Consider the following 25,660-nt stretch of genomic DNA (forward strand, 5'->3'; position numbering starts at 1 on the left):
TTGCAGCCTGAAGCTCCAGTCTCCATGAATAATGCCGCACCGCGTCCGGCTCGACATCAATTCTAATTTATAGTCAGGATGGGCTCTGAGTCCAAATTTTGAGACATTAAACTCCAAGAAAGGAAGAAAAAAAACAGGTGTACAGAAGCTTACGACTTCAATTCTTCAAATTCAGAATATCAAATACCTTTACATTTATTTGGATGATGTTCATTTCTTCAGAAAACGATTTCAAGTTACTTATCAAATCATTGAAATTGATTTCAAATCCACGCAAGATTGGATTAATTTGAAATCCTTAGTTTCAAAACCAAATATTTCGATCTAAACACAATCCAATTATTACTAAAGTGGATATACATGAGACGATGGTGAAAGGTTCGTGCGCTAGTCATGATATAAAGTACATGCAAAAATATGATATTCATATTCACATTCTACAAACAAATCTAAAATCCTACTTACAGTAATACATTGCTTATGTAACTTGTACAATAAATGGAAAACTACCAGCTACGCAGCAACAACTTGAGCAAACTAGTAGCAGAAATGCTATATCGTGGATCGCTTTTCTGCTGTTATGTCATTTTCCTTCTTTGGTTTTCCTAGTGTTAGAAACACAGAAAGAGGGGTACCAGGCAATCAGAATAGACTTCGGCATGTTGGAGATACTCTGATCAGCAAAGTGCACGCAATAGCACATTTGTAAACGCACGACAGCAAGACAGTGGCTCACCTGGAGATGGAAACAATATATAGCAAGTACATCATTCAGAAACAAAATCTGAGATGCATTTCAAATGAGTCTTTCCTCTGATTATCTTTCGGAGATAAGCTATCATTTTCCTTCAAGCCACAGTTGCAAATACATGGCAGCATCCAAAGAACTACAGTTCTGAATTTACTACTCCAAACATATATGTTTACGAGTTCTGAATGTAATATCTTCAAGGGAAAAGGGTCATCCTTCCCCAACATTCTACACAACCATATCCTCTGGCCATGTCGATCCTATCTAATTACTAAAGTAACTAGTACTTCATTATAGTTCCAGGACTACCCTCTAGACCTTCCATCAAACGTCCACGAGTGGGATGCAAAGAAGCCAGAAGGAGAATGTAAATGCACAAAAGTAGAGAAAATGGGAATTAAACACTTACAGTAATATGTGGCAACAATACAGGGGATTCGTCCAATGCTAAAAAACTTCCTAATTACCCTTGGAATTTTTCTGCAAAAGAAAATTTAGATGTTTAAAATTTGTAACCAATACCATGTCAAATAACTAGATTTTGAGGACTTTTGTGCCTTACATTCATTCTACCAATAGAACTGAAAAAAAAAAAACCACTAGCATTGAACCATGTCAACTGTTATAGACTTACATAGCTCAAATAACAGTAATCTAAACCTCGCCTGCATGATCAACACAACTTGCTCACAGCAAGCAAGAAATGAATTGCAGAAAATTGATTCAACCCATGCATGCCACTACCGTTCAATGGAAAAGTAATGTGAACATGGAAAAAAAAACGCCATTCAGTAATAGTCATTAAACATATCCTTAGTCGTAAAGGAAAACATGAAGGTCAAAGTATGTGATGCTCAAGATAATTATCAGGTCATGGAGCCACGAAGATACTAAACCATACAACACGCTTCATCCATTGAAATGTATGAGACAAAGTGGCTAGCATATTTTTTAGTGTTAGCTGATTTTTCTTCATGTTTGAAAATTTGCCCGCATTCATGTTTCTTGCCCTTATAAAAATCAAAGAAAGAAATCACTCCTAAACAAATTTTGTTGTATATACTTACTGCTACAACAGAGCAAGCACCACAGAAAACTCATCAATGCTTCAGTATATAGTTCCCATACGAAAATAAAGGACGTCAAGCGTCGTCTCCTCTTCTACCAAGAGTTTGATAGTTGATTACATTGAAATTACATACCACCTTATTCATAAATGATAAGCATTTTTATAGTTGTAATTGGCATATGCTTACCCTTGATTCCAGAATTTTTTGGCTGTCAATATAGTACTGATTTGGATGATTAATTCCCGCATCACAAGATGCCCCATGAACAGCTTCAAACGTCAAGGTACATGCTAGCTGCATAACAACTTCAAAGTCATAACTTGTTGCTAAAAATATTAGGAGGGAAAATATGACAAAACCACAGGAAGTTCTGTTAATATGTCAAAACCTGATAATGTCTACTCCGCACTTTATCCATGACATCCTCAACAGCACGATTGCCTACTCCCATCTTATTAAGTGCTGCTCTCAGATTCTCCTCACTGATCAATCAATATCAGCGAGTTTTACAAGTTGGACACCAGGAAATGCAAAAGAAAAGGGAAATACGATTTGCAAATTTACGAAGGCTTTTGGTTTTATGCAACATGAGCTTATTCAGACTGATTTCTTGACTCTGATAGATACTTGTAGTTCTGAAATATCACTTCATATTAATTTATACAAAGGAATTTTTTCGTTGAAAGAAGTGAAAAGATCATATGATCAGAACTCATGGCCGCCACTGGAAAACCTATATCATGAAGTCAAGAAAACAAGCAAAAATATTTATTTTAAATTTTTAAGTGAGACCAAAGACTGCAGCATTGCATCCATCTTTTTGTCAAGCAAAATGGAAAGTCTTAGTTGTTCCATGAACTTAAGTGTAGTTGAAAAAATTGATGTCCCAGCAATGTTTTGGTGTGCTCAATTTCTGTGAGAAAAGAAAATTTTTGAAGGATGATCTGGAAAAGAAGCCCACCGAAGAATTGTTTGGCTAACAAAATGAAATGGTCCCACGTACATTTTGATGTTGAAACAATGTCGGTTCTCTTTTCGGATTAACAAATATGGAATGCCATAATATCCAGACATTTACCTGAAATGACGATAAGGACACCCATGATGATCTCCTACACCTGGTGTAGAAGATATTATCTTTTGACATGAATAGGGTGTGTAATCCTGCACCATATGATGAATACATTCAAAATGCAGATATAACTGTGCTGGCAAACAAGAAAAAACAAGTAAAACAGATACATCCAAGTAAATTGTGAAATGGCATTAACATTATTTGTGAACCCTCAAACTCTTCTGACACATACAGCAAGGACATAGAAGGTAATGAGCATCACAATGTACACATTTATTAAATTTTCTTGGACGTTTTCCAATAACATGGTTCCAGATGTTTTTGAGATAATTATTTGAGAAGACAAAAGAATGATAGAAATGAAAGAAAACATGGTATAAGTCTCTCTAGTGTTCTTTTTCTCTCTTGTTTCTACAGTGATAAAGAAAGATACTATTCCAGCGTATATGCATCATTACTTCAATGTCTCAACAAACACCATCATTACAAATTTCCAACTGGAGCTTATATGTGTAACAAAAGATTGTCTTAAAAAATCCTCAACTTGATTGAAAAAGTTAACTAGTATATCAACTGTTGAAACAAAACTTCGAGAATGGATCCCATTTTGACAAAGGAAGCATAAACTAGTGGAATAGATGAATTACCGTCCTCTTCCCTTCTTTTCCATAATTGTGACGTATGCTGTATGCATATTCCTTGTCAAACCTTTCAGCACCAACCTACAAAAGTATAGCAGAAGATGTAATTAGTTCAAACTGAAAATCTATGCATCAGCAAACCTGAAGCACAACAAATGGAACATTGTAAGTAGTGTTACCTTAGCACCAACAAAAGGGGACATCGTAAAAATAGTGTTACCTTTTTTCATTTGTCCGAAACCTCTATACTTTATTGAAATCAAATTTAAGGAAAAGGAAAAACAGAATGAAGGCAGCAAGCACTGCTTTTCCTACTGATAGTAACTTTACTATGGAATTGTTTGTCACAGGACAGTCAATGCAACCTAACTGTTACGAATACATGACAAATACAAGAAACAAATTTCCAAATTTGATAAGATATTGCAAATTTTCAGAAAAATAATTGCAGTTGATGGTGTGGGCTGGCATTGTGCAAACACTGTCCAAGCAGAACTTAAAGTAAAAAATAAGATCACATGATCACCTTTCTAGAGAATTCTGCTTTCCAGAATGCAAGGGCATCATCCAACTTGAGTCCAACACCCTAATAATACAGTTACAAAAGATTTCAGTGAAGAAGAATCAGAACTTCTTTTGCTAGAAACATTCATAGTTAACCAGCATCATTTTTCATACTCTGACGCTCAAAACATAGATAAGTAAGACGATATTTCAAGTGTACAATAAAAAGAAGAAGTTTCAGAAAATTGCTTGAACACAAAAAGTTCCTAGCTAATTAGGTGATGCATACTGAAACATCAAAACTAAGCCCAAAGTATCAGAAGGATAATGGACATATAAAAAAAAAATTACATATTAAGTTCACAACCTTGAGAAAAAGACCCAGTTGCATACGCCCTCCATGCTTCAAGTGATGATCCTCCCTAAGCTGCACATGGAGGTATGATGATGGTAAAGGTTCTAAAACCAAAGTTGGCAACAAGAGAAACCAAAAATCCAACCAAAGACCAACTTGTTACCTTCTCAAATAAATGGCGCATGCAGAGAGGGAATGAACTTTTGGCGACCTGATCAATGTCCTTCAATGATATGTCTGCACATTCTATTGGCTGCAATGGGACTTCATAATTCCATTAACCAACTTCAGATTCAAGTACAGAATGGATTACTAGATTGTCCTTTCAAATTACCTGGCTATAGTCAGGACCTAAATAACTTGTGGATAGAGCTTCAACAATCTACGTAAAGCCGAGAAAGTCAGTTGATATGAAAGTCTGAATATAGATAGCTGAAAATTACTGCTGGATACTCACAGGAGTCAGCCGGTCCTTCTCTTGCTCTCTGATCATAGATGTCCATTTTCTGACAGCAAATAGAGCAGGTTATGACATTTTAAATAAGATCTTAAGTTCCAAAAGTTATTGCAAGCAAAAAAATATAAAAGTTCCCTGAGTAGGAATGCAAACAACTTAGAGTGACATGTCTAGTTAATTTAACTTGTGAAGGTTTCCAATAAATTTCTTCAGATGTAAGCAGCTTTTACCTTGAAATTTTATCCACATAGAAGAGTTTGCTAGTTGAGTTGAATGAAATAAGACCAATGAAATAATACAGAACACCTAAATATATAGGGTATTTGGTTTTTGTGCAAATCATTAATATGTGTCATTTTGCAGCAAAATGCATAAAAAACACTTTCACCAAATAATAGAAAAAGAAAACCCTTGTCAAACCATGGTGCTGCTCAGCCATCAAATTACTAATAGGAATAGCAGCACATCATACAAGAAAATACCAGAGAAATTTCCAGAATTCCTGTTCTAAGAACCTCAAAGACTGCTGTCTTAGAAATTGACAAATGACAAAGGGAGATAATGCATACTCATCTAAATGAAAAAAATAGAAGCATTGCGGACCAAGAATCGAAAACCTGTTTGTCAATACGAGTGCTTTAGAAAGATTGCTGCGGTATTGTGTCATGAGGAGGGAAACCACCTGCAAAGAGACTCAGAATTCAGTCATGAAATGATGGAAAAGACATTCATATACGTATAGACAGTGGTCTAGCAGTATAATTCACCTGATTCATTGCAACATAGGCATAACCCTTCAGGATAAATACTCTGCGACTTGCTACAAGATCAGGAACTTGTTCAAATGGCACCTTCAGGTTATAAAATGGGAAAATAAGGTCCGACTAATCCAGAAGTTAGCTGTAGCCAATGCAATTCCAAGTCGAATATCTGGGACTAAAGAGTTCTGTTGGACCTACTTTACAGAAGGGTGCTGATTCTTTCTTAAAACAAATAGTAAGAGATGGACAAGTTTTGGGTGTGTAAGTATGTGTTTTCGCATTCTACAGCACCATAATCCTTTATGATGATGCAATTTTACTGCTCGCTGTTCTGGGTGTGTATGTATTTTTGCATTCTACTGCCCCCTAATCCTTTATGATGATGGAATTTTAATGCTCTGGGGAGCAGCATAAAGCCACTTGTTTCCGTATGTTTGTGTGCTGAACAGGTAGGTGGGATAGGAAGGACATTTAGTCATTTTACCTTGTAGAATATGGTATCAGCTGCAATAGTGGAGAGGAAAAAAATGTTTCAGCAGAAATTAAGTAATAAGCAAGGAATTTGAATGCTAGTTAGATTTTCTTAGAAGGAATCATAAACGCACCACTGGGTACAGATTGACCAGAGGAGCGCGCGGCTTGCTTCAATTTGTCTTTCACACTCTGAAACCAAATCATAGAAGAACTTAAGAGTATTTCACGGATATAAGGTATTGTCAGTTTTTGATGTGTCAAAAAGGTGATTTTACACATGGTAATAAATATATCAAAGAAGCTACACAGGTGGTCACGTACACAGGACTCTCAGAAACATGAAAACAACATCAAATTACCTCATATTCTGCACTGCTTACGGCTTTATAAGGCAGGTTAAACTCTGCCAATAATGCCCTCTAGAAAGCAAAATCAAATACAAGAGATCAGTCACCAAATAGGATAACTTCAAGAACAATAGCACCAGCAGCATGGCTGATCATTCTAGATAGAGAAATCACCTGGGCTTCAGGAGATTCACGTTGAAAACGATAGCGAAACAGTGTAGTCTCCATGGATAGAAACCATTTCCTTAATTCCTCCCTACCATGCATTTAAAGAGATATTACAAGGAAACATTAGAAAGAAAATATTTAGTCTTGCCATCTGGGTAGCAGGAAAAGTAAAAGGATAAAGAAAGGAAAGCAATATAAAGGGAAGCTTACTCTCTGCAGTAGACAAGCCGCAAAACAAAATGGGAAATGATGTCCTTGTTGACAAACTCAGATGCTTCTGAACGCTTCATGTTTACCTCCCATAACTCATTTACCTGCATCAAAAACCATCAAGTCAGACCATAAAGCATAACAAAGACAAATGCAGCACCTGTACTGCAAAAATCATAAACAGAGAAATATAAAAGCTTTAATATACCAAATCTTCCATCTCATTGGGTTTCTTCCCACGGGATAATCCATCCGAAATGCCTTTGAGAACTGCACCGTGAATAAGAAAACATCATCGAAAATTCACCAGTTCGAAACACTTGTTATGATCAATAACAGCACGAATTAGTCCAACAAACACAAGTGCAAAACCACTGCGGGACATAACCAATAAGAAATTACATGCTCCAAAATATATGGCACAATTCACTGAAACTTTAACCCAAATGTCCAACAAAGACCTCCATAATGTATAACAAGTTACTAAAATTTAAGCCCAAACGTCCCAGAGATTTGTCAAGAAACATATTCAAAGTTTGTCAAAGAAAAAAAAAATATTTTCGCAACCAAAAATTCACTTAAAATTTGGTACCTTGCTAATCAGCAGAGACTGAAGTTCTAATCTAAAAAATGATCCTAACATAGTGCTCGGCTTCAAGGAATAAGTACTCAATTTCAGTCCAGAAACAACATAACTGAAATAAAAAATACTACTTCAACATGAGTATTTTTTTCTTAAATTTTAATTTCACGAGCTCACTACACCCAAAACGCAAAACCACAGAGGTAGCAAGAAACCTCGAAGACGGTGAACAGCGTAAAGCTCGAAATCTTCGAGCCGGACTTCAAGTTCCGGCGCCGACCGATAGAGCTGAATATCCGTGAAAGCGTCGCCTGCGGACGACACCGAGGATTTCCCGCGAGATCCGACGATTTCCATCAGCAAAATTAGGCAGCGTTCGGTAGCTGGATCTGCAAAATCAACGGAGAAAAAGCAGCAGCCTGGGTTTTGGGATGAACACGTATGGTATGAGGAATGGAAATGGCGGGAAATTGATTCCCTCCAATATGGTTTTGGGTTGGGCTTTGAGAAAAAGCCCATCCCTAAGGCCCAACATAGTCGGGGTAGTTCGTACTTTACGGCCCAAATTTAGCAAGCTTTTGGCCCACATATATTGGGCAATTCACAATTTATATCTTACTACTGTATATTACTATTTCCTAACTCTATCATTAATTTATTATTTTATTTATATTGAAAAAAATAAAATTGGGGGAATAATTTAAAAAAAATATTCCATTAATAAGTTTCAAATTCACATATACTCTTAAAATATAATTCAAAAAAAATAAAATTGGGGAAATAATTTAAAAAAAATATTCCATTAATAAGTTTCAAATTCACATATACTCTTAAAATATAATTCAAAGTGAGTACTAGACAAATTTTAATGATCATCATTTATATAATGTGTAAATTATCTAAACAAATCCTCAAACATTTTGCTATTAGGGATTTGAAATTCCTGAACTTCACTCCGAATGCAATGAAATCATATTTGAATAATGCCATAATAGATGATAAGATTTCAAAATGTTAGGGTATAAAAGTTCAACTTCATAGAAAAACTAACATCGGTCATCATAATGTTAATCGACTAAAAGATACTCCAATATATTTATTTATTCAATAAAATGTAAGTATCTCTTTAATTAATTTATTCCATCAATTAATTTCCGTTTATATGCATTATAAGTTTCAATCAATTTCTTCATTGTTGAATTTTTTATTTAACTAAATACTTAATTTTAAAATTATACACAAACATTGAGTACCCCTCAATGGCTGGTGTCCAAAAATGAGTGTGGTTAATATAGCAAGCAGCCCTTCAAAGATGAGATTTCTTTTTAGTTCATGTTCATGCTATTCTCATCAATTTATTTAAGTTTCCCTTGGTTTTTAAAGAATGGAATGGTTTTGTCTGGATATACACAACTAAGAATCTTAGGTGGTAATTTAAGCATGAAATGAAAAATTAGCGCACATCACGAGGAATTCATAAATTTATTATTTATTAACATATAAAAGAAGTGAAATTTTAGGAAAGAAGAAGAGAGCATGTATGCGGCATCATATTTCACGCCTCCTGAAAATAGGAATAGAGAAGAAATATAAGAGTGATGAAAGAAAGCATGGGAAAAATCTGATACCATCTGTCATAGACCATGCCAACTTATTTACAACATCAGGGTATGGCTATGAAAACACTAGAAGATGGACAAAGTTTGGGGGTTTTCTTTATTCAATATATTTTCTACTTCTTCCCAATACTTGGTATGGAGAAAAAAAATTGTACCAATTTTTTGCAGAACTAGTAACTATATCCTAAGAGCAAACCTGTGAAATGGACAAAGCTCTACAAAATTCGGTAACCATAGTTATATATAGCAGGCACGGCCTGTGTAGGAGGGGAGACGACCTTGGGGGGCTAGCCCTGGCTAATCTAGTAAGCCCCTCCTTCTCGGGGCACAAAATCATAACGTCCTATATATATAGTTCCTCTGATCAAAATCTACATAGTAATGCTACTTGAACGACTGCATCGCACTGCGGCTTCTTGTAAGTAAAGAGGCACTGATTCCAGATATTGTTCTCCCAAACAGACCAGTACTCAAGCTGTCATTATTTGTTGCTTCAGATGTCGCATGAATCCCATTAGAACCACGAGGGGTGCCCAAGCTTGACACTCCGACATCATTTGATATTCCATTAAGTTCCTATAAAAGACCGACTGAGAAGTTATGCAACAACCTCGGACAAGACAACGACATTACAAGGAACTTTCATTACCTTCAGGCCTGATGCAGAAACTTTAGTCTGTGAAGAATTGGGAGGCGGAAATGAAGGAGGTTTCTTGGGAGATCCACTAGCAGTAGATGGTGAAGGTGGCTCAAGTAAAGAATTGGTTGGTAAAGAGACGGTCTGTGAAGAACAAAGACGTAACTAGATAACTAAACAGAAAGTTAATACTTTTTTCAGTAAAAATTAACCTTAGAACTCTGTGTGTTCAAAAAGGATATCATGGGCACCTGGGAAACCATTACTAACAAGATAAATGTTATAAATGTTTTACCCTCGGTGGAGATACTTGCGGCAGTTCAAGGGCTGGCCTTGATGCAGCTCCCTGAAGAGTCATTCTAATAATTAGGAAAATATATGATAGTAACTACAATAAAAACGCAAGGGAAGCTTATGTTCTTGCCTCAATCTGCTCCACACTTCTGCTATTCTCCAGATTCTTCACGAAGGAAACCAGCTTCCCCACTCCAAAGTTCGTTTCATTCTAACACAGATAAAAAGGTGCTGTCATTAGAACGAATGCTAATAACTAACTCAGCTCGGCTATAGGATTCGAGAGGTCACTGTAATAGTACCTGTCTGCCTTCTATCCTGTTAATTTTAGTTTCCTGTGACATGCAAAAGTTTTAAGGTTTACTTTCTGATCCATAATCAAGTATATTGCATCATTTAAGTAAAATAAGGTTCACAAAGAAACATATTTAGGCAGTAAGGGGAAGGAGATGAATCACCAGAGATCGCACTACATGGTGAACAGATTGGACATCTGCACCGATCAGTTTCACATCACCCCGTAGTTCAGAAACCTATACAAATTGCTCATTCAGTAACTTCATAGTTTCTCGGACAACATGGGTCCAAATATGAACCAATTATCAACCATTAATTTTGGCTAACCTCCTCTTTTGTTGCAGCTGTATTTTCAGCACACTCATCAATTTTACAATCTACACGGTCAATCCTTGAGGATAAATGCCTCTTAGTGGCCTGGATATATTCAGGAAAAAGTAAATGGGGAGGAGTAGGTATTACATATTTACATGCATTAGCATTTTCCTGATCAAATGCATTTGCACATGCATCCCCTATGACAAATGTATGTTGAGGAAGAGCAACATAAATGATTCATAGCTGAACGACATTGAAAAAAGATTTAAGTAGATACAAGGATCACATGCACCAGGCAATCAAGTGTAAATAGACATATCCACAGATTTCATGCTATTACTGCAATTGCAATACTTTGTGATGCAAATAAAGCAGTACGATACATGAACATTACATATGTATACAGGTACTTGTGTGTATATACAATCAAATATGTAAATTCAATTATTAAACAAAAATGAAATTCAGGAAATGGTCACATCATGCTTGGAAATGATTCCTTCGTGAAAAGGCAACAGAAACACCAAGTAACATATTGTCGTAACCAGTAAATATTAAGGATATATAAAAACAAAATCATGGATATACTTGATCAATAATGGCTTTAGATCATGAGTGAAATTCTATTGCAAGGCCAAACAACAAGCTATATTTGAATTGTGAACTCCAGATACGACCAGACATAAATTTAACTAATATAAGAAACTTGCCGAAATTGAGGAATAAACATTCTCAAGCTGTTTAGCTACAGAATTGCATGCATCATTTAAGCCACGCCTCGTCGCGAACATCATATCAGAAAGTCTCCAACCCTGCAAGCAGATAAACATTTATAACTTGTATCAATCAGCCAAGAGAATGGGGGTAGGAAAAGTGCACCTAGAAGCGTATGTGATGTTTTATATTTACAACACAACAGCACAAAAAAGACAACTAAGTCAATAAAAGTGGTCAAAGTGAACACATATATTTCCAGTTCTCCCAAACGAAAGAAGTAATGACCACTAGGCTTACAAGGAGAGCAGAATTTCATGATGATGTCAAACCTATGAAAATGAGTATCTTTGAATCTTAATTAAAAATTTAAAAAAAAAAAATTGTGGGTAAATATTTCACAAGACAAAAAAATACTAAGACTAGCCCTGCAGAAACTATATCAAGAAAGCTGATTCCTGCTCCAAGATCTGGACAGTATGAGCCATGCAAAGCAATGTACAACTAATGTCTAGGTAAAAAAGCTCTCGGTGCATATGCAATACATCCTCAAGCCTTGCCAAGAACACAGCATCTAGAAGCATTGTGCCATTACATGGCTTGCATTTTTGGCCATTAGCCATAAGTCCAGGTACTGGTAGCTGCACGCACTTCATGAATATCTCACTTTCTAGAAAGTTTTTCAATCTTAGAACTCCAAAGCAGAAGTATTTACTGCACCAGTGCATCAATAATATCATCATGCACAGCCCACGGAATATCGTTAGGAAATCTGTTCAAACATGACGCTTAGGATAGAACGAAATAAATGCTCTGTTAGAGGGTAAATAAACCAGTATCAGCAAGCAGCATAAGGTACTCATACAAAGGAGAGGTGACACTTTAAGCAATAAATGAGAAAGTATTAACAAGATAAGAAGTGTTTCACCAAATTACAACTACAATAATGACATTACCTTCCACCATATGTAGCCATATCCAACAACTACAACAATAATAACCACGCCATATTTTCCAGATCCTACAAAGAGTTGAACAAGATATAGTCAGCTAATATTACCAATTTGATGATTATCCAGAGGAAACTACAGACACACGAGAAACATCTTGAGGCATGAAAAACTTATATGCAGCTAAAGTATTAGAGTGCTGCACCTTACACAAGAGCACATGCAGTTTCCTTTCGCTATAGAATTATAGCAAAAGAGCATGCTAGAATGTAGAGACCAACTGCTAATGCAAGTACATATTTTCCTCAAAACCAGTAATTTAGATGGGAATAATCCACTCTATTAGCAGCAGAAAAATCAAAGCATAAAAGCTGTTGGCACTTCCCTAAATAAGTAACATACAATATGAGACAGAAACTATTGGGAAATCAATGATCTCTCATGCACAATAATGCACTGGTATGTACAAATACGATTCTGGTGCATGCACTTATCTGTCATATAAAAAGAAAGAAAAACGACAAGCTCTTCCAAATGCCATCATTAAGGAGCAAGTGCATAATTTTGAAAGGCCCAAATAAAATGTGAAAACCGACAAAAATAAAAAATGTTGATAAAAAGATTTAACCAATTGAAAATTCAAGCATGAATCCTACACTGCATGCAACAGTTACAACAATATTGCAGCTTTTGGACAAAGCTCATAACGAGGCATTTGCTAGAGCAACCTGATCGCTCTCCAGTGACAATTGTAACAGATCTACTTGACGCCAAGAGTTGGAGCTCCTGACGCAGGCTGTTAACCTGTAATGATAAAACTCATTCAGTTTCTTGAACAAGAACATCTAAACATGTTTTAACAGAGTATTGATGAAATTCATTCAAATTTCTGGAATGCCAAAGAAATAAAATTATAGCTATAAAATATGTACAAACAATGTCAAATTTTTATACAAGTGTTAAAAGTATGCACCAGGAGAAGAACTGAAACTAAAAGAGATTATTACCCATTACAGCATTATCTTTCTTTTTCTCTATTGAGAATTTTACAACTAAACAAATTGTCATGGTATCAGATGTTATTAGCCATAAGCTGATCCTGAGAAAATGGTTAATATCACTTAGTATTAGCATAAAAGAGCTATATTCTTTTGGCAGTGCTACAGGCTCTCCGTATCCACCTAGTTTCAAATAAGAACCTATTTTTTCCCAACAAAGTTTTAAAGTTTTCAGTAATTCTCTTGATATAGAATATGTCATTTATCAACTTACAAGTTGCAACCTACAAATGAATTATATTCCTTATAAATTTTATCTCAGTGCCCATTATGCTTAAATAATCCCCATTTCAACAAAAAATTAAATGATACAGAGAAAACAATGAAAAAGATAGAGGTCATATTTTCAGTGTGAGCAGGTCTCTTAATAATTAAACTAAAGATATACAAATATATATATATATATATACTATGACTATCCAATATCAAACCAAGGAACATATACTCATAATATTCATAGGACAAGCACTGGAAACTCATAGGACAAGCCTCACAAAGAGAAGGGCTTCTCTAGTGTTCAAGACAAGAAGGAAACCATGTAAGATTTAACTATAAAGTACATTAACTGCAAACCTGTTGCATCAAAGAATCATTTTTTGGTTTGGAACTCGAAGCAGTGGAATCATCTTGTTTAAGTTGCTTACAAACAATCTGCCAGTTAAAAAACAAAAAAGGCAGTGAAAATAAGATCTTACTCATCAAAGTTCCAGAAAAAGTTTCAGTAGGTTACCGAATTAACAGATTCTGTACATAATAAACTGCCAGTTCCAAAATTACCTTAAATGCACCAGATAAAAAATCAGACACATTTCCTATCCGGCCTTCTTTAGCAAGAACCGACCCCACAAGGCCTGCATATTTCATGAGATATTCATTTCTTCAGTGAAACATCCATGTGGAAACTAAATATATAAAGAACTAACAATGTACATCACTACCATTCCATAACAACAGAATGTATCACAATTGTGCATCAATTCATTTTAGAAACAACAAAGAGCATAGAACCAGGTTGAAACATCTCCATGGAGACTAAATATAAACAGAAATAACAATGTACATCACCACCATCGCACAATGATGGAATGCATCACTATTTTGCATCAATTCGTTATTAAAAAAAAATAAACAGCCCCGAACCAGGTTGAAACTAGCTCTTCTCGTTACCGTTATGTTTAGGGTTGATCCTTAGCTCCTCCACCCAGTGATTTTTACGCTAGTTCCCTGTGATAACCACCCTCCACCACAGACCCCAAACACAAACGACGCATACTCAACTGTTGAGCTAATTTTCCATATAAACAAAATAAGCATTGCTATCCTGAGGCACACAGCCCAACTAGGGTTTATCAAAACCCCAAAAATTCCACTTAAATTGAAACACTAGCAACGAATCCAAACCCAATAGAATTTCCAAAACACAAAAAAGGCCATCAGCAAACAAACCGCGAAAACCAACAAAAACGTAAACTGCAGAAAAAAAAAACCCAATAACCTACAATTATATTAAGTAAAAAACCACTGACCAGCACCAACGATGAGTGTGAGCTTTCCGAGAGGAAGCGCCATCTGGACTGGGTATGTAAAAATCGGTAATTGTCACAGAAAATCAACAACAAAAATCAAACATTAGAATTCTTCTCAATAGGAAAACAGCACATGAGATTTCCAAAAAAGATCAACAAATATCTCCGACGGGGTGAGGTTATTGTTCGTCTCCAGAATTCAACAGTTAGGAAAACGGGAAATCTGAAATCATGAGAAACCCTATTTTAGTGGCTGTAGAGTAGAGAATATGCTTCGAGAACTGAGGGCTGATGATCAATTTACGACTATGTCCTTGCTGTCTTATTGCCCAAGTCAGTGTTAGACGCCTTGCCAGTGTCTTGCTTCTAAAGACTATTGTTGTCATTTAATTAACCACAAAAAAATAAAGGAAGAAGAAGAAGAATATGAGAATTTTTTGTCATTAGAATTCTAGTCATGTGGGATATGTTAATTGGTTTCATATCCTTAAATTATAAGTAATTTTTGAAGTACACTCCATATTTATTTATAATTTAAAATTTTTATTATATTTATTTAATTATATAAAATAAATTATTGATCAAATTTTATAAAAAAAATTAGAATAAATTATAACAAGCTCTTTTAAATTTTAGCATAACTATAAATATCTTTTATTATTTAAAAAATTATCAATATCTCTTAATATTTAATGAAATTACGGAACCCTCTCATACTATCTACTTTGCGCTTGTTATATCTTTTATTTTTATTAAAAACTTGAAAAGATATATTAAAAAAAAAGATGCATGAGATTGATGGAAAATTTGAAAAATTATAGGAAAAATATCCACTTAGATAATAAAAATTTGAAAAAATTAAAAATTAAATTATAATTCATAGTCAGTACTTTGGTTAGTTAACCATAAAAGTGGATAAATCCTAATGATAAATAATGAATTGGCCTAATTATTAGACAGTCATAAAAATTATGAGTGAATTGATAATTATTTAAATAATATAGGGGTATCGTAGGTGACGTTCCTATAATTTTATAAATAATGGAAAGACTAATTGGTAATTATTAAAAAAATTAAGATTTAATTATAAATAAATTATAGGATAAAATAAATATATTAAAATTTGAATGGAGTAAATTATAACTTATTATAATATTTGAAAGCAAAAATTTTTTATTTGGTTGTGTATTCTAAACATAAAAATACTAAATAATGTGTGCTATAATACAACATGCCAAGAAAATATAAATTACATATTGATATTTCTTAATTTTCACATTAAGGTTAAAAGGCTTGGTAGAGGAGGAAGTGCTATGTAGAAATTGATTGTTTATATACTTGATCATGGACGTTGATTATTTGTAGGATTATCTTTATATCTTTGAAATTGTTGGTATGTGTTTGTTTGTGATTGTGTTGCATGGATGTTAGATAAATGATTATGACTATATAATTAATTATGGAATGAAATCAAATGGAAAAGTTATTGACGAGAAAATGATTATTAAATAAAATTGAATGATGAAGTTAATGATGTTTATGTTATCAATTAAAATGAAACGATGGCTTACCCAACAAGGGAGCATACTACAATGACTTAGGATTATGTGATTAATTACGAGTTGTGTGTTGTCACTGATTAATGGAGATCATGGGATACCATACTAGTTGTACTCTGTGTGGTATCAGTGATGATGGATTATCACATGAGCTATGTGTTGTGTGGTATTGAGAAAAAAAAAAGTAGAAGACGAAGTATTGTGATCAAAATGATGGTGATGGTGATAGCCGGCAAAGCTCATTGAATGATACATTCCAATTTGGTCAAGAAGGGCTCTAAGAAAACAAACTAAAACACCACTATTATGTCTTGGGTTGATGTTTGATTGTAGCCATGTGTTATTTCTTAGTGTATGGCGAATATTGGTTCTGTTGGTATAATTACATTATCCTTTATTTGTTGCTTGCGTATATATATAGATCGAATGACTATACTTATTGAGTAGACAACTCATTCCTTGCCACGTACTTTTTAGGCGATAGAACAAACTGACTAGTCCCATCAGATTTTGAGTCATGTCGTTATTCTAAATAGATGGGTTAGCCGTGACATCGAAAGTCAGGAGCTTTGGGCTATGTATATTAAACATCCTAGTATTTGTGGTGTTTGCATCTAAAATTTTGTACAGTTGGACGTTTGTTATCTCTTTTTTAAGTTGTGCACATTTGTGAAAAAAGTAAATATAAACTTTTCTCGATATCTATTATCTTTTATGATATTTATATATATTATTGATAAAATAAAATTTATTTTACGGGTTAAACGTAAATGTTTTATAAAAAGGGGTTGTAATTAAGAAAAGTATACTAATTAATGGTAATTAGGTGTAGTACATATTAGTATAATTAATAAACAAAAAAGATAGTTATTTATGCAAGGAATATATATATATATATATATATTTAAGGGTGTAGTAAGCAATCTATATTTTGTGTATGAAAGTAGTAGTTTTGTAATGTTTTGAGCCTTAATATATTGTACATATGCATGAATATTCCTAAACAAGTGTATGATCGTGATGAATAATCAATGAAATATTCTATATTTTAAAATATATTTAAATACTAGAAGAAATATAATTTTTTACTGCCGATAATTATTATGGTTAAAAGTTAAAAATTATGAATGCTATTAATTGGCACCTAGTCGTTGTTTGTGTAAGGGAGGCCAAAAAAATTTGTTATAGCTAAAAATTATGGCAACTATTCTAGACATATATAAAACTATAACGGATGCTGATTAATCATGGTCGAAAAAAACTTTTCTTATTGATTTTATTTCAACATGGTAGATAGTATTGATTCACTACGATTTTTAAGCCGCGGTAATTTATAGTATAGTGAATAATTATTTTTTATACTTAAAAAATTAACAAAGATTATTATGAACAAAAAGCCAGAGCAGACAATAGCTCGCGCAATGGGGCATCGATTGAATCGCAAGCCACATCATCTCAAGGATTACTCGAGCTCCATTCATATTTAATTCAGTTAAAGCCCGTCTTAGCTTGATTAGATGAATAATCAAACAAATTCAAATACAAATTTTAAAGCTTGATAACAGTTCAAACAAACTTGAACGATGATGTATTTTCGATTCGAATCACTTACCGCCTAAATAACATAATTGCTCTACTATTTTGGCATTGGCGCATAAGAGTATTAGGGTAAGCCACTCAAGTCATAATAAATATAATTATATTTTATTTTTTTAGATTATTTACAATGAATTTTTTAAAAATTTATCATAATTATAAATATTTTATTATTATTAAATTATAAATACCTCTAAAATTAATAACGATGCCAACAGGGCAGGCCTACCGAACCCGAGACCCACTTTGCATAATTTTTCCGCGCCCTGCCCAGGCCCACAACGCAAAAGAGGGGTTTGAGTTTTGACATTAAATTTCAAGTCTCTTCTTTTAATTACAAATAATTGTATTGTTATTTTAGTTAACAATTATTAATTAGAGTTAAATCATTTAAATTAATTATTTAATTAAACTTAAATATATTCATGATTCAACTAATATTTTATTTTTCTAATAAGAAATATCAATTTATATCTAAATATATTAACATAGTTTTCACTCAAAATAAATTGTATAATACAAAATATACGTTCGTCTAATTTATTAATTTTCTTATCAAGTAATATTATTTTACAAGTTACAATGAATTTTATGATCCAAAGAATACATTCAACTAATTTATTCTTTCAATAAGTAATATCATTTCAAATTTAGACATATTAATATAGTTTCTACTCTAAAATAAACTGTATAACACAAAGTAACGTTCGTATAAATTATTGATTTTCGCATCAAGTAATATCATTTTACGATCAATAATGAATTATATAATATAAAGAATGCATTTAACTAAATATTTTATTTTTAATAAATAATATCAGTTTAAATTTAAATAGCTTAATATAGTTTTCACTTTAAAGTGAATTGTATAAGACAAAGTATATATTCATCTAAATTATAAATTTTCTCATCAAGTTATATTATGTTACGATCTACAATGAATTGTATAATATAAATAATACATTCAACTAATATTTTATTTTTTTAATAAATGCCAGTTTAGATTTAAATATCTTAACATAATTTTCAATCTAAATGAATTGTATAGAACAAAGTATACGTTTATCTAAATTATTAATTTTCTAATCAAGTTTATTTTTTCTATTTCTTATACATATAGAGTTGAATATATGCAAAAATTATCTAAGAATTTACATAAAGTACTATATTTTTTTTATTAATAATAGATAATAAGAAATGTATAAAATTTGGAGTGGGGTTGGTCTGGGACAAAACCCGGACCCCACAACTAAACCACCCCGAACCTGCCCTAAGCACACCAAATTCTATCCCAAACCCTCGCTGAATTGGACGGGTCTGGGTCTGGGTTTGGGCCCGATTTTTCAGGATTAATTGCTATTTTTAGAAATTAATGTTTGTAGGACAAAAACACTAAGTCCCATAAGTTGCATGATAAATTTGCAATTTAAATTGGGTCACGTGCAAATTTAATTTAATTTTCTAGCCAAAAAAATGACTAAAATTGTCAATTTTTTTAAATTTACAAAAATTAATTCATATCGGACTAAAATTACATTTTTCCTGACTAAGTAGTGTAAATTTGCATGTGAGTGAGAATGCGGTGGAAGTTGTCTGTAGATTTGGGAATTGGATGGGAATGTATGCCTTGGTAGGTTGTTACTACAATCCCTTCATCTTCAGATAGCCTCTGAACTTGCTTCTTAACATTACAACCTTGATGCGTGCACTTGTAATAACTTCTGCAACATTAAACACAAATCACGTCTTTTATACCAAAAAAAAGAACTATTATAAAATATTATACTTTTTTTTTTATATAAAAAACTATTACAAAGTATAGTAATATTTAAGTGTATTTTCATTGTATGTCGCTGTAAGAAAAATTTATTAAAAAAACATTCAACTTATTGTGCGTATGTATAATATGGTGATTCATAATACTTTATTTTAATCAAAATTTATAGTATTTATTTAAAACCAAAAAGTATGAAAAGTTATTTATTATAATTGTAATTGAATATCGTATAAATAAAAAAAAATCTATAAGATATGTCCTGAAATATATCTCCAGAGTTCAGTGGTCAAATTTTCAATAGACTTAATTATTCATATGATTAGAAAAAATAAACTAAACTAAGGACATTAATCATACTTTGCAAACAAAATTATTTCATTTAATTAAAACAACACATGCTTTAATCTAATCAAATTATCAGTTACAACAACTTTATAGCCATTTTCCTGCATATCTTTTACGTACCTAGTACCTAACTTGTATTCACCATAACGCACAAAAAAATTTAAAATACGAGCGTAAGAATGATTAAAATATAAGCAAAGATCGAAAGAAGAATAACCAAAACAAACCTTGGGAATTTATTGTTCTTGACTTCCTTCTGCCCGTACTTCCTCCACCTGTACCCGTCATCCAGAATGTCAACCTGGCTCCTCGTCTGAAACGCATACTTATGTGCTCTGGACTTCTTCCCGCCCTTGATCCCTTTACAGGGTTTTGCCTCTTTTTCTGTACTGTTGTTAGAAGGAACATCGTCCTCAACAGTAGTAATTATATTATTGATCTGAACATTTTTGTGGTTCCAATGAAGATCGACGTACGCATCATCTGGAAGTTGATCATGCTGGATCAATTCATGATCCTGGGGATGGGAGTTCATGAACATGCAGTTGAAGAGGGGTGAGTGAGAATATTGTGAAGAGTGAAGCATGGTTGGATGATTGTCCATGAGAGAAAGAAAGGAAGAAAATTAGGGTTTTGATTTTTGGGGTTTTTCTTAGAATATTTTGGTGGAAGCGAATAAATAAATTTTGCTTTGTGGTTGACCCGGGCGGCTTGACCGATGTAGTTTCGATTGGTGACTCGTGAAGGCTGTGCACAAAGTCAGAAATATAGGGTATATTATGTAAAATAGGATAATTTTATTATTATTTTGAATTAAATTATATAAAATATTGATAAATTTTAAATTCTTTTTAAATTGAATTTGGATCGAATGATTTGTTTGAACTTGTTAAGATAATTTTAAATTTAAAGAATTTGATATTCTTTAATGCAAATTTTGAACCATATTTTATTAAATATTAATAAATTTTAAATACTTTCAAATTGAATCATTTAAATTCATTTTTGTGAAACCTTTCTTAAAATTCAAATCCATGGAGTCAAAATGCAATTTGAACGTGTGATTCAGAAAGGAGTAGTTTTCGTCCTACAAAGCCTCCGGGTTTGACCATAACCTTATTTTCACCAATTACTGCTATGAATCTGTAATTTTTAATTAGGACGGTTAAAACGTGCCTATCATCCCATTTATATATATATATATAGTAATTGTTGTTGTACGCTGTACTCGCAAGCATATAAATAGAATTATAATATGAGATTAAGAAAAAAAGTTGTCAAAAATTATAAATGTAGTTTAAGGTGAAATGAAAGAAAAAAGTATGTGATAAAAAATAAATGTAGGGGAAGGTGAGAGACAAAAAAATAAATTAGAATTTATGAATTTATTAAATATATAAAAGTTTGTGACTGAAAAAAAATATAGAGAAGATGAGAGGAATGGGTAGTCGGTTGAGATATATGGAGTCGTGGTTAATAACAATGTTGCACTAACTTTTTGTGAAGTACAAAATATCATTTATAGAAAATAACTAACTTATTCAACTTTTAAAATTTATATTAATTGAAAATTAATATATTTATTTATATATTTTACTTTATTTATAATATATTTTAAAGTATAAACTATTATTTTTTATATGCACGTAGCTATGATTAGCTGCCACAACGGCTAGTGTGTATATATATATACATATATAATCCTTTCTACTAGAAAGAAGTTCTCTAATTGTTAGAGTCGGTGTGCAACAAATTTGTCAATAGGCGAGTAATAATTAATACTTAAATTCAGATCCAATAGTTTTATATTAGATTTAGGGAGTGTTTGCGAGCGCTTAAAAAAAAATATTTTTCAGCTTCTGCTTCTAAAACGACTAAGAAAAGCGTTTTTAGGCCAAAAGCTAAAAGTACATTGAGGGGTGCTTCTAGCTAGCTGCTTTGGCTTTTCTATCAATAAATTCAACTTTATTTTTTACTATTTTACTCTTATGATAATAATTTTAATTCAACTTTATTATTTTTAATTTATTTTTAAAATTATATATTTAAAGTTGATATTAAAGTTTTTAAATAATTTGAATAATAACAATAACCAAATTTACACTTTCACATATTTACTATTTTTATTTTTTATTTGCTATATGATCTAATTGTATTATTTCGTTCACATATTATTATTTCATTAATTAATAAAATATTTTTTTGAAATCATGCAAGTTCAATTGTTGTGTATGAATCAACAATTATATTACTTAGTGGGAGTATTATAAAACTAAATATATTTTTTTAATATTTAAAACAATGAAACATGAAATATACTAATAGCAATAAAATTTATTGTTCTTTATGAAAAATAATAAAATTATATATTTTTAATATATAGAGAGAAAACAATCTTTAATCAATTAAATTTATTTTAAAAGTGGTTTTTCTACAAATACTATCCAATTCAGCTTTTCTTTGTTTTTCACTTTTTTTACAAATACTATCAATTTTTAATTCTACTACAACTTTCAACTTTTTCTACAAAAATTACTTCTCTAAAAGCAGAAGTTTTTGCTAACACTCCTTAAATTCAAACTCATATCTATTGAATAATGTATTTTAGATATGAGTAGGGCCTGAACGGGTAAAATCTAATACTTTAAAAATCATATTTATCCGTTGATTTAAATTTATCAAATATATAATTTTTTTGATAAATTAATCGATTCGATTTACCTATCATCCAAAATTCCTAAATATTGTACATAATTCTTTTTTACATATTGATATTCGTAAAAAATTGCCAAAGTTTTTTATCTTTGTTTTTGTAGTAACAAGTGGCAATTTCTTTTGATCTTTATCTTTTTAGTGACAATGCCAATTTAAGTTTGTGATAAGATTAAATTAAATGTACGATGATATGTGAAAATAAATTAAAAAAATAAATTAATTAAGCTCAACTAATATACGAAACTAATAAAATGTATTTGAATTTCAATTGTAAAACACCCATAAAATAAAAGTTGAACAAATGGATAAAAAAAGTTATTCCAAAAATAAAATATGATATTCTTCCATTTTTCTTTTTCAACCGGATTTTTAATTTTTGTTCCTATTTCGAATTTGTAATGTATAATTAATTAAGAACGGTATATTATCTGACAAAGTCAGAGATTATTATTTTTTTCAACAATGTTCAATTTGCACATGTTAAATATTTGAATAGCTTTTAATTTATATTATTGATTGCAAGTTCGTGAAATATTTTCAATAAATTAATTTAGCAATAGGTTTTGGCAATATCACTATAGAACAAAAAAACGTGTATTCATTCTTTAACATGTGTAAGATTAAATGGATAAGACCCAAATCAAACCCACTTATTTTATTTTGGATATGATATAAATAAGACCCAATGAGTAGATTTTGACTAGAGTGTATAAGTAATAACTACAAATATTTATTGGGTCTGAATTCGGGTAGGGTTACACTGTACAAATATTTGAGTTGCACTGTAGACTATGACTTTTGGTACAATAATAGTCTGGGTGAATAGCAATTAACTCATTGTGATATTACAAATGAATAAATTATCCCTTTATGATGAAAATAACAATTTGTCATCTGTACTTTTTAAAATAGAGCAATTTATCTTACTGTCTAAAGAGGTAAATTACTATATTTTAAAAAATACATAAATATAAAATACTTTTTTTTTATAATAAAATAATTTACTTATTTATAATACCACAAGAAATTACTTTTATTCCATATACTCCTGATCCTGTTATTGGAACGTAAACTTACGAGTTTGTTTCATACCAAACAATTAATAGGGAGTGAATTATTGGCCTATGTGGGAGTTATTAGTCCACGTGGCAAGATAATATAAATTTTGCATTTGAATTATTATACAATTTAAATATTTGAGTTTCGCAGACGTCAGGCACTACAATAAAAGCTGCTCGATCGAACATGTGACTTGGAGGGTGCTCGCATGAGTTTATAGACTTTTCATAATATCTTAAAAAATGGTTAAGACCTTATTAGATGTTGGAGAGTATTTAGTACAATCTTTGAAAAATATTATGAGTTTCTTTTTCTTTTTTTTTTATAATTTATGTGTGGAAATAATAATTTATAGTTGGCAATATAAAAATAAATTTTAAAAAAAGTCAAGTTCACTACAACAAACTTCTCACTGGTCCAACAATATCACTGTTGACTTGTCCTCTCTAGGATACAACAGTTCGACAACGTCGTATAACTCTAACTCACTCTGGGCAAGTAGTTGAGTTCAAAACTTCACAAAAAAAGAACATCTTCCAGCAACTAACATAACTCTCTGTTATAATTGAATGTAGTATATGCGTATATATGTGTCTCAAAATAAGTAGAATGATGCCCCCTTTTATAGGTGTAGAAATCATCCACTATTTTAATGTGAATTACTGGACGAGAATGTGATAGATAATGGTGATAAATGGCTAGTAATGTGCATGGACATAGTGTAGTAGTGGGGTGGTGGTATTGAAGAAGAATTGTTACAAATGTCATGACCATATTATCCACCAATACTACTAACTTCAGTATAAATGGGAGGAATATGAAGAGACAAATATTATATTTAAATATTAAAATGCAATATATATATATATACACACAATTTATTTAATAAAAATTAAAGAACTCCAAATTTATTTTTACGATTTTTAGCAAACTCATTTAATTTTGATTATTTTGATTATAAAATTATCATTAATAATATCTTATAAGCCCCATAATCTTATTTTATCATAACACTTAAATAACTTAATTTTAAAATAAGATTTATAATTTTTAAATACTTGCTGTTTTTTTTTCTGAAAAAATTGAAAGAAATTTTTTTGATAAGGTGAAAATTTCTTCCTGCCCTTCTAATCTATTAAAAATATATAAAAAACAAAGTGAAAATATTTCATAATCTATAAAGATATTTTAGTTAATTCATTATAAAAAAATAAATAAAAAATTCACAAAAACTAAACGGAATAAGCTAGTTATTGGACAAATGTTAATCTGAAATTGTAGCTTTTTCCAAGGATAAAAAATGCTTTTTCAATTTAGGTAGCTATAATTTTTCACTTTTGTTTAGAAATTTGAGTTAGTGGATATGATTCTTTTATTTTTCTTAAAAAAAATCAATATGAGATTCAAGATATTAGGTTTTTTTAGGATTAATTACACTTAAATCTTTTTAAAAATGTAAAATTAGAATATTCACAGAAAAAAAAATTAAGATCACACTTACGCCTCTTTCAAGATTTCTTCATTTTCAATCACACCATTAGAGTTTGAAAGAAAAATACTGATATCATTAAAAAAATTTACATAACCCTTTAATTTTATTTCTCATTCAACATTCCATATAATTTATTAACAAAAATACCATAGTAATCTTCTTATACTTGCAAGGAGATAAATCTAATATAAATAAAGTCAAAAGAATGTATTTTATATTTTCGATTTATTGTCATCGGATAAAAAGTAGCGGTCGATGACTGAAAAATCTAGTTGTATGATCAATAATTTAAATAAAAAGCTAATAAA

At 31.6% G+C, this 25,660-nt stretch overlaps 3 protein-coding genes across 4 annotated transcripts; all 3 read right to left on the minus strand.

Annotated features, from left to right (window-relative positions):
• Positions 373-7,849, minus strand: LOC105168439 (probable DNA primase large subunit). Its single transcript, XM_011088524.2, has 20 exons — positions 7,612-7,849; positions 7,022-7,083; positions 6,814-6,917; positions 6,610-6,691; positions 6,448-6,507; positions 6,220-6,277; positions 6,099-6,118; positions 5,621-5,704; positions 5,471-5,535; positions 4,854-4,902; positions 4,731-4,778; positions 4,560-4,649; positions 4,409-4,468; positions 4,064-4,123; positions 3,544-3,618; positions 2,900-2,985; positions 2,210-2,303; positions 2,008-2,115; positions 1,161-1,231; positions 373-736 (listed from the first exon to the last, which is right to left on the minus strand). Exons 1-19 carry the CDS (start codon positions 7,751-7,753, stop codon positions 1,211-1,213), a joined length of 1,368 nt encoding a protein of 455 aa, XP_011086826.1. The 5' UTR covers positions 7,754-7,849; the 3' UTR covers positions 373-736; positions 1,161-1,210.
• On the minus strand, positions 8,996-15,140 carry LOC105168440. The gene is made up of 13 exons (XM_011088526.2): positions 14,810-15,140; positions 14,061-14,134; positions 13,857-13,934; positions 12,954-13,029; positions 12,232-12,296; positions 11,272-11,373; positions 10,571-10,660; positions 10,405-10,479; positions 10,249-10,281; positions 10,077-10,157; positions 9,948-9,998; positions 9,665-9,796; positions 8,996-9,591 (listed from the first exon to the last, which is right to left on the minus strand). The coding sequence occupies exons 1-13, from the start codon at positions 14,850-14,852 to the stop codon at positions 9,400-9,402; spliced, it is 1,092 nt and encodes a 363-aa protein (XP_011086828.1). The 5' UTR covers positions 14,853-15,140; the 3' UTR covers positions 8,996-9,399.
• On the minus strand, positions 19,274-20,758 carry LOC105168680 (probable WRKY transcription factor 75). Of its 2 annotated transcripts, none has more exons than XM_020696316.1 (2): positions 20,314-20,758; positions 19,274-19,682 (listed from the first exon to the last, which is right to left on the minus strand). In XM_020696316.1, the coding sequence occupies exons 1-2, from the start codon at positions 20,688-20,690 to the stop codon at positions 19,511-19,513; spliced, it is 549 nt and encodes a 182-aa protein (XP_020551975.1). In that variant the 5' UTR covers positions 20,691-20,758; the 3' UTR covers positions 19,274-19,510. The 2 variants fall into 2 exon arrangements, with proteins under 2 accessions (XP_020551975.1, XP_011087113.2); XM_011088811.2 differs by having other exon boundaries at positions 19,339-19,685; positions 20,314-20,756.

This window comes from Sesamum indicum, linkage group LG8 (genome assembly GCF_000512975.1).
Source record: "Sesamum indicum cultivar Zhongzhi No. 13 linkage group LG8, S_indicum_v1.0, whole genome shotgun sequence".
NCBI classification, from domain to species: domain Eukaryota; kingdom Viridiplantae; phylum Streptophyta; class Magnoliopsida; order Lamiales; family Pedaliaceae; genus Sesamum; species Sesamum indicum.

Excerpts from the sequence above, each read along its gene's own strand:
- LOC105168680 (XM_011088811.2), bottom strand. The coding sequence starts at position 20,690 with ATGGACAATCATCCAACCATGCTTCACTCTTCACAATATTCTCACTCA. Across the intron at positions 19,686-20,313 it reads AAGAACAATAAATTCCCAAG|AAGTTATTACAAGTGCACGC; the intron begins GTTTGTTTTGGT and ends TTAATGTTGCAG.
- LOC105168440 (XM_011088526.2), bottom strand. The coding sequence starts at position 14,852 with ATGGCGCTTCCTCTCGGAAAGCTCACACTCATCGTTGGTGCTG. Across the intron at positions 10,661-11,271 it reads ATGTTTATTCCTCAATTTCG|GCCACTAAGAGGCATTTATC; the intron begins GCAAGTTTCTTA and ends GAATATATCCAG. Across the intron at positions 10,282-10,404 it reads ACCATGTAGTGCGATCTCTG|GAAACTAAAATTAACAGGAT; the intron begins GTGATTCATCTC and ends TGCATGTCACAG.
- LOC105168439 (XM_011088524.2), bottom strand. The coding sequence starts at position 7,753 with ATGGAAATCGTCGGATCTCGCGGGAAATCCTCGGTGTCGTCCGCAGGC. Across the intron at positions 6,508-6,609 it reads GTGAATCTCCTGAAGCCCAG|AGGGCATTATTGGCAGAGTT; the intron begins GTGATTTCTCTA and ends TTTGCTTTCTAG. Across the intron at positions 2,116-2,209 it reads TGCGGAGTAGACATTATCAG|CTAGCATGTACCTTGACGTT; the intron begins GTTTTGACATAT and ends GTTGTTATGCAG.